Raw genomic sequence first — 9,884 nt, forward strand, 5'->3', positions numbered from 1 at the left:
AGGGTGCTTTCACACTTGGTTCAATCCATCCTTGCCCCCTTCTCAGCTTGTGTTTACACCATCTTTTTTCCTTCTGAACCCTATTACTCTTGTGTCATCAAGTTGCTGTTTTGTGTACAGCTGTTGCTAGGTGACGGCCATGAAAGCAAAGCAGCAAAATTGAGACATATGCATATGGTCATTTTACTGTTACTAAATCTTTTGCTTTTGCTACCAAATCCAAAATACAGAGAGTCACTTGCATCTGTCTGCCCCAAAAATAATAAACCATCCAGAACATCATGTGATGTCTGTAGAAGTCGTTTTTGCTGGAGACAAGCAGACATTATCACTGTTTGCACTGAGTCAGTCCAGCTTGTCGCCAAGGTAGATACACAGACGAATGAATGTTATTAAAACTAAAGTGTGTTGTACAGTTAGCAATTCACTTCCATTATTTGGTATGATTGCATTCATATCAGAAGTGAACCGTATCAAAGATACCGTTTTTGCATGAACTGTTCCCCAAACCACCTCTTTCAGGCGGACTCGGGTATGGTTCGTGGGTGTGCATCCGAGTTCAGAAGACATCGTTCACACTAGCTAAATGTACCAAACTTTGATGTCAAATGAACCCGGGTGTGGACTAAAAGTGCTAGTGTGAAAGCACCTTAAGACCAATAACTGTCACCACGCAGTGTCTATTTGTCACAGTTTAGTAATGTTATATCTTTCTTAGGACCTCATCCAAGGTGGTACTAAAAAGAGTACCAGGTACAAGGTATGGAACTTAATGGAAAAGCCCCAAAAGGTAGTCGAACCAAACTGAACTGCTCTGTAACATGCAGTGGAGAAGTGCCTGAAGTAGACTAATATTTAATTTAGTAGAATGCTTGACATGTACTCTTGCAAAGCTTAATTCTGTTCATAGCATTAAGCAGACAATTTACTAAACCCCGGATGATACTTTATATTTTGTTGCAACGCTAACTGGTAACACTTTAGTTTGTTACAAATCATTGGCTTATTACTAGCCTACCATTAGGATATTAACTGTATATTAGTAGTTTTAAAGCTGGGGTGCCCAAACTCGTTCATGGAGGGCCGGTGTCCTCCATAGTTTAGATCCAACCCTAATCAGACACACCTGGGCTAGCTAATCAAACTCTTACCTAGCAAACAAGTTTTCACTTAATAGATGTCTAATAGACATCTAAATGTAGACAGCTTGGCCAAAACAATGCTAAACTTGGGCTGTCAGTAAAAATCTAATAGATATCTAACAATAGGCCAAAACTACATTAGTCGTCAAATAGACAGATTAGACAGACTTATTTGTGTAGTCAATCATTTCTGTTTATTTGATGACTATGTTTAGACATCTATTAGACAACTTTTAAAAACAAAAAATGCTTGCTGTATAGTAGGCTTGCTAAAATGTCCTGGCAGGTGTGTTGAGGCAAGTTGAAGCTAAACTCTACTGGCCACCGACCCTCCAGGACTGAGTTTGGGCACCCTTGCTAAAAAAGTATGTCCATTTTTACATCCCTAATCCTACCAAAACACCCCAAAAGGTCTATTACATTACAAAGGTCCACTACCCAAAAGATTTACAACCTTACTAAGCAGCAAATTAGCAATTTATTGGGATAATAGTCTTAGTTAAAGGGTTGTTAATAGCATGAATTGTGACTTAAAATAAAGTGTTACCAGTTAATTTACAATTAAAAGAACATCTAAAAGGGACCATCAGAATAAAGTGTTACCCAATCTGTTTCCTATAGATATGGCCTTAAAAATTGTAGTTTGTAGACTCAAAATGTTTATGTATCATGGCTCGTTTCAACAGTGACACATTTGATAAGTTGAGTGCGAGACATGATGTATATTTTATTCAGGTTTTGGCGTAGTGTTACACTTGGAGTGTAGTTTTATTTGTTGACTTGGCACGCTAGATTGAATCAGAATGATGCCCTTCAAGACAGAATGAAAAAGAGGACAGTGTCTGACATCCATTCATTTTCATGCATCTTTTTGATACATTTACCTCTGACAGTTCTGATAGATGTGGTTTTTACTGTATGAATCAAGCTTTTGCTGAGGTAGAACTCGGATGCCAATATCAGTGTGCCAAGTTTGCTCACCCCTCCTTTTCATGCTGTTATGGCTGCCACCAGAACATACGGCTTTTGCGCTGACATCTCCTCTTGTTAATAAAACCTCCTACCCCACACTCACCTGCTCAGCTGTATTTATGCCTTGAACCCGGCTTTATAACCAGAATGTTTTTGAAAATCTGCACCTGTGAATTGCACTAACATTTTAATTACTCAACTGTGTGTTGGAGATGTGAAGCACAGTTAAGCCAAAAATAAACTCTAAGCAGGTACACAAATGCAATTGCAAATGCTTGGTTGCTACATGACAAAGTGTCTTGGCAATAGCTATGGTTCCATACAAAGATGTGAATTAGACTCATGTGCAAAACTGGAATATTGCATGAACTATTTGCAAATTTAAGCACTGTTGCCATCTGAATAGTAAAAGGGAACAAAATCTTTAGCTCTTAATAATCAAAATAGCTTTTTTTTGTTCTCGGAGGCAATAATACCAAACATCTTGACAGACTTAGATTAAGCTATTTTAGAATGACTTTAAGCAGCATTTCAGATGTTCTGCAATGTGGACTGTCCACTAGTTTACCAATTAATGCCATTGAATCACACACTTTTGTTATTATGTGATCTGTTAAAACAAAATCATGTTTTTTGGTGCGCCTGCTGGAATTTATTAAATAATACATATTAAAAGTGTTTTAGTGCAATTTTTAAAAATATTTTTTAAAGATTTTGTGCAATTGTTTTGTTTATATATATATATATATATATATATATATATATATATATATATATATATACTATTCAGTTGTGCGATTTTTAACTTTTTTTATAACTTTTTGTACACTTTTTAATGCACGTTTTAAAAAACGTTTGAGCATCTTAGCCTTTCCATTAACCATTAATTAAATGCTATATTTCAAAATGCGCATCAAAATAGGTGGATGGTAAACAGTTTCCATCCTTCACCATATAAACATGCACTCTTGCATTACAAAAAAATCTTGGTAATCAAGTAGTGTGTACTGAAATACTCTGAAAAAAAATACTTAAAGGTGCAGTGTGTATGTTTTCCACTCTTCTAAGGCTTAAAATACCATAATATGTTTGCAGATATTTAAGAAACATGCTGAAGTGAACATTCTTGTTTATCTGAAAAACGATTGTTATCTTTATCCGAAAGTCACTACTTTACGTGCCAGAACGCTGTCGTTGTTTTGGTTCTTTTAACCTGCCCACTAAAACTTTAGAAAATTATATTTCAGCACCTTCGGTTGCCTTGTTGAAAAACCATGTATTTCATTCATTCAGAAAGGCTCTCAAAGCATGCTCCCGTGACCGAAATGTGCCCTTCGGTGGACAGTAGCAGACTCCGAAATGAGATGCAAATTCAGAGTTCCACATGGGGTTATTAATTAGCAAATAATATAAACATTATGTGCGTAAACATTAGGTAAACAGGTTACATTGTAACCCAGTGTCCTAGCAAAACGCTACAGATGAGATTTGCAGTTATAAGCTACAAGAAACAGAACCTGCTACTAAAACACAAATTTTAGGTGTTTGTTAGAACAAAAACTCCTTGCGTGTCGTTGCTTTTATATAGAACACGATTTAAACCAGCCTTTGGGTGCTATAGTTGCTCCTGTTGGCCCTCAATCAAGCCACCTGTGCTTGCGTGTGTTTTGATCCAGGAATGCAATACCCAGATCTACCACTGGGTGTCAAACTTGCATACTGCACCTTTAATTTAGAATTTGGTTCTTATTTAAGTGAATGTACTCAGTACTCAAGTACGTGATGCTCAAATTGGAGTTAAATAAGTGTACAATCTTGCATTACATACAGAGCAAGTCATGGTACACAAGTACTCAGTATTTCTGTGACTGAGATTTGAGTACCTCCAAGGTTTGTATGTAATGCAAGAGTGCACTCTTCAGAGTTGAGTATCACCTACTTGAGTGCTTAGTACCTTCAGTGATATGTAAATATAATTTTTTTATTGAAAATGAATATTTGAGTGATGTGTACTGGAGTAATATTATTTGGTGGTAATGCGCAAACACACATTTCTTTCACTAGTATTTGAGTCCCAAGAAATCAAGTACTCAGTTCTTGGGACTCAAATATCAGTGAAAGAAATTTTGCATTCTTACATTGCAAACAAATCTTGGTATTGCAGTACATTACTTGATACTCAAGTATTCAAAGAGTTGCATTGAAGCATGAGTTAAAAGCTGTTCACACTAAAAACAACTATGGTTTGAACATTTTGAGTATTAAGTGGTGCTAAGCCATGGTACTAGCAGAATTTAAAGAGATAAAAGCATCGATCAAGAAACATTTTTGCTAACATTCACTGTATACCAATACAAAAAAATACAAAACGCGTTTTGTCGAATTGCATTTTCATACACTTCGCATTTGCACGAATGTACTTGTGTAGACTATATTTCAAGCTTTAGAGTGGATTGGAAGTGACTTACTGTGCTCAGTATCTCCATGGTTGCGGTTGCCATGGCTTTGTCGTATCTGACTTTGCTCCTCTGTCGGTGTGCAGCAGGAGAGGCCGATTAAAACACCAGAGGTCGAGGAGTTTAGTGATGACCTTTACGGCGATCAGCACAATGTGCTCTCAGTCTCCACAGTGACAGTCGGCCCCAATATCACTGATTATGAGGTATGAGTGCTTATTTCTGCTTCCGGTCCTTGACCATTATGAACATTTTCTAAGGTGAAACCCTGATGTTGGTTTGTTTTGTGCATTCACAGGTCTTGGAGTACGAGGAGTTTAAAAATGCCTCAGACAGCCACGAGCTGGAATATGAAGAGTATGAGATTTATGAGGAGCGATTTGACCATGCAGAGAGGGAAAGGCCAGACACATGGGGCGGAGAAGTACTCTTTCTAACTCTATAATAAATAACCTGACACAGATACACAAATACATTTCTTTTTCAGATCTGAACTAACGAAGCTTACTTACTCGCAGTTTCATAAATATAAGTTGATGCAAAATGAACAGTAGTCAACAACAATAATAATAAATATTAAGTAAATAAATAAATAAATAAATAAATAAATAAATAAATAAATAAATAAATAAATAAATAAATAAATAAATAAATAAATAAATAAAAAGTAAACAAGTAAATAAATGGATAAAATAATTAAATAATTAATTAAATAAATAAATAAATAAAATATATAAATAAACAGGTGAAACAAGTAAATAAATAAATAAATAAACAAGTGAATAAAAATAAGTAAAATGTAGTAATAAATAAATAAATAAATAAAATAAGTAAATAAGTGATAAAAAAAACATAAGTAAAAATAAGTAAATAGATATAAATAAATGAATAGATAAGTAAATAAATAAATAGACAAGTAAAAAATAAGTAAATTATTAAAAAGTAAATAAATAAATAAATAAATAAATAAATAAACCAATAAATAAATTAGTGAGTAAGTAAACAAACAAGCAAACAAAAATAAATAAATAAATAAATAAAATATAAGCAAAAATAAATAAATAAATAAGCTTATAAGTAAATACAAATAATTAAACAAGTAAAAAAGTAAATAAATAAACTAAATAAGTAAATAAATAATTAAATAACTAAATTAGTATATGAATTATTAAAAAAATAAGTACATAAATAAACAAATAAATAAATAGCTAAATAGGTAAAGGCTTAAATAAATAAGAAAACAAATAGATAAGTAAATAAATACATAAATAAGCAAAAAATAAATAAGTATATAAATATATAGTACATAAATAAAAAAATATGTAAATAAATAAATAAACAAGTAAAAAATAAGTAAATAAATGAAAAAGTAAACAAGTAAATAAATAAATACATAAGTAAATAAGTAAATAAACAAGTAAAGAAAGAAATAAGTAAATACATGAATAGATAAGCAAATAAGTAAATAAATTAGTTTGTAAATGAGTAAGAAAATATTTTTATTTGTTATTTATGTTTTATGCTTACTTACAGTGGTGTTCATATAGACTTTAAAAAGATGTTTATTTAATTCTGAGAGCTAAAGATTCTTTTTATCTTAATTTTTTAATGCATTACATTTTTCATTAAAATAGTTAATTTTTCTCAGTCGCTTTGGTGCATTTCTCACAACACTATTTACATTTGCACAACAGTTAATGCATTTCTCAAAACAATTAGTCATTTGTGCACATCCTAGTAGTTGCTCATTCCTTCCAGCAAATTACAGATGCTTTTGGACATGCATCAATTGTTTTCATACAACTCTCTGCTTTTTATAACATTATCATTTGCTTATGTCATGTGAGTCAAAATTACAGTTTTTTCTTGACTGCTTAGATGCAGTTGTCAACTGAAACTCCACCTTTTCAAAACGGTTAACACACAGGCCTAAACAGCAGCACTCATGGTCAAAATGACACATTATGCTTGCAAAAGGCACATATTGTGTCAAAACATTTAAAATTTGCAACAAAAGCTAGTTTTACCTTCAAACAACACAACTTGCAAACAGGTATATGAGCTCTTTCAATTAATCATTACACAATGGACAACAAAATACAAAATGCAGAAGTCAGTGCACCACCATTGCTTGTCATTGTAGCCTATTGCCAATGCCATTTGTTGTCTTCCTATTTGGGCTGTCAAATTTGCCTTTTTGCAAAGAATTGGATCCAGAATAAGAAATGCTTTGATTAAATTTATATTGATTTCATTACAATTTTCAAACTGTGGCTGAAAACTGAAATACTGTAAAAACAGACAAAATAAATAAAATACTGTAAATATTAAAGAAAACACATTTAAACCAATGTACAGTCAAATCTATTGGGAGTATAGGACGTAGCCACTATTGAAGGAGTGTAAAACCGCTGCTTCAGTGAATTCAAACTGATCTTGGTAGTTTCTAATGGTTAGGAATAGATGGTTTCTGTTTGATTACCATAGCTAAAACAATTGAGTTTGGACTGCTTAAATGACATCCGTGTTAACTGTTTTGAAAAATGGTGAGGAAAATGTGTCAACCCAATGAGAAAGGGTTTACACATTTGCAAGACTTGTCTTCTGCTCTGCTGGGATAGTGAAAATGAAGTGGAACCTAGTTTCTTTAACCAGGTCAAAGCAAACTGTAAAGAAAAACTGTAACTAAACTTGTAAATTCTGATTAGTCATTGCAAATAAAACTAATAGTCCTCATTTAATTACTATTTAATTACATACACAAATGTTGAACTAGCTGTCAAAGTCTGTCAAGCTAATTTTATATTTAAAAAAATAAATCTATTTTTCTGAAAATGTCTTCTAAAATGAACAATTTCATGAATGATTTACAGACCTATGTTGTAGGTTCAGTTGCAATATGTTCTGCAATATAGTTTACAGTTGTGCCCAGCTTTACCCAAAGGAAGCTTATGCTTGTTGTAAATAAGGGTGTATTTATTCTTTTGCACAATGCTGTGAATAAATAAGAATTGCAACAAGCAAATGCAGTAAAAATGTGAAACATACATATTCAGTGACTTGTACTCAGATACCTCACTAAATGCAGTGATGTTGAATGGCTGTGCAAATAGTATAAAGTGCTGTCTTGAGCATTTTCAGGAGGTGTCACCAACATCTGACTTTTTTGCATTGAAAAAATGTCCAGAGTAAACTCATAATGAAAACACAACAAAGCCATTTGACTATCTTGTTCATAAACAATAGTGTCAGGACTTTTCATTTTGATGATACTGACACTTTGATTGACATGAATACTTGCTTTTGAGGAATGAACTATCCATTTTGAGCATGTGACGCGCTTTTGCAGGTTATCAGCTAGGTTTTGCAGTTTGTGCTAATTGTTTTAAGAAATGCTTTAACTGTTGATCAGAAATGCACTGGTTTTGTGAGAAACGCACCAAAGGGACTGAGAATACCTGTAATATTCTTGTATCACACACATTATCACTTTCCATCTGCTTTGATTTATTTATTTGCTTGTTTGTTTCTTTGTTTTTGTTTTTATCTTCAGTGTTAAATAAATATGTAGAATACAAATCCATTAATTGAATTTTAATATGTATGTTTTTTTCTACTTAAAAGAAAAGTATATCACATTTTTATAAAAACAAATTAGCATGTTTTCTTAGAACATTCACTAGTCCTAAAATCACACATTGTTATTGACTATTAAAGTGTATCGTAACCTCTTTAATCTCAACTTGTAGCCAGGATCTCAACTGATCTCAATCTATTCTTCCTCCATCAGGGTGTGCGATTTGCAAAAGGACAGAAGGGAGAGCCAGCTGTCGTTGAACCCGTGAGTGCCGAAGTGTGAAACTCACACACACTCACTCGCTCACACACCTACACACACTGATGCATTTTGGCTACAGTAATCTGATGCTAATCTCCTTGTGTCTTAGGGTGCAGTTTTTCAAGGACCTCCCGGCCCACCAGGTCCACAAGTAAGTCAGAATATTATTATGATTTGGTCATCATATACACTAACATATACATCATATACACTTGTCGCCTTTCCAAGTTTTAGGAACAACAAATAATAGCTTGACTTCAGGATTTTTTGGATTCATCTTCAATGCCTCCTACTTAATCTTAGCCCAGACAGAGATGCTCAATAAAGTTTATGTCTGGTGACTGAGCTGGCCAATCCTTGAGTACCTTGACCTTCTTTGCTTTCAGGAACTTCGATGTGGAGGATGAAGTATTAGAAGGAGCGCTATACTGCTGAAGATTTTGCCCTCTCCTATAGTTTGGAATGTAATAGGCAGCACAAATGTTTTGATACCTCAGGCTGTCAATGTTGCCGTCTACATCCAATCAATCTCTTGCATGCCCCCATACTGAATGTAACCCCAAACCATGATTTTTCCTTCACCAAACTTGACTGATTTCTATGACAATCTTGGGTCCATGTGGGTTCCAATAGGACTGTTGTAGTCTGCCGTCTAAACCAAAACAAACGAACGGCAGCTCCGCACGGAGACTGCCGTCAAACTGAAAACAAAAGTAAAACAATATGCCCGGGCCCGGTCCTCTCTCTACTCCCTCTGCCATCGTCCCTCCTTTTATTGTCCAGAGCTCCTTCTGTGGGATTCGATTCGACCGCAGGTGCATCCACTTACGCGGCGGCCTCATTCTGTTCCCACGGCTCTCGGCCATGCCCCTTCGCCACATCTACCTTTTGCCACTTTTCCAAATGATCAACATGAAGTCAAGTTATTGTTTGTTGCTCTTACCACTGAGATCAACGACAAGACTTCTATACGTTACTCCATCCAAAACGGTGAAAAGCCTTAGAGTAATGATTGATGACCAACTAAACTTCTCTGACCACATTTGTAGAACTGCTCGATCTTGCATATTCGCATTCTATAACATCAGAAAGGTCCGACCCTTCCTATCTGAACATGCAGCTCAACTCCTTGTTCAAGCTCTTGTTCTCTCCAGACTGGATTACTGCAACTCTCTACTAGCCGGGCTTCCAGCTAACTCTTTCAAACCTCTTCAGCTGCTTCAGAACGCAGTAGCACGAGTGGTCTTTAATGAACCTAAAGGAGTACATTTCACTCCACTGCTCATCTGTTTGCACTGGCTGCCAGTTGCTGCTCGCATCAAATTCAAAGCTCTGATGTTTGCTTACAAAACGACTTCTGGCTTTGCTCCTTATCTGCTCTCACTTCTGCAGATTTATGTGCCCTCCAGAAACTTGCGTTCTGTAAATGAACGTCGCCTCGTGGTTCCATCCCAAAGAGGGAAGAAATCACTTTCT

At 34.7% G+C, this 9,884-nt stretch overlaps 2 protein-coding genes across 2 annotated transcripts in view; both read left to right on the top strand.

The window, feature by feature from the left end:
* LOC147846065 (uncharacterized) overlaps positions 1-9,884 on the top strand; it is a 700,063-nt gene that overhangs the window by 568,703 nt on the left and 121,476 nt on the right. The gene's annotated exons all lie outside the window — the stretch shown is intronic.
* The window catches only part of col5a3a (collagen, type V, alpha 3a), a gene marked incomplete at its 5' end in the record, with an annotated part of 97,218 nt that overhangs the window by 32,868 nt on the left and 54,466 nt on the right, over positions 1-9,884 (top strand). Inside the window, 4 exon segments of the mRNA NM_001190756.1 lie at positions 4,657-4,776; positions 4,869-4,994; positions 8,361-8,411; positions 8,518-8,559. Coding sequence (NP_001177685.1) covers positions 4,657-4,776; positions 4,869-4,994; positions 8,361-8,411; positions 8,518-8,559 — 339 coding nt within the window.

Source organism: Danio rerio, chromosome 3 (genome assembly GCF_052040795.2).
Source record: "Danio rerio strain M-AB ecotype USA chromosome 3, GRCz13ab, whole genome shotgun sequence".
Classification (NCBI taxonomy): Eukaryota; Metazoa; Chordata; class Actinopteri; order Cypriniformes; family Danionidae; genus Danio; species Danio rerio.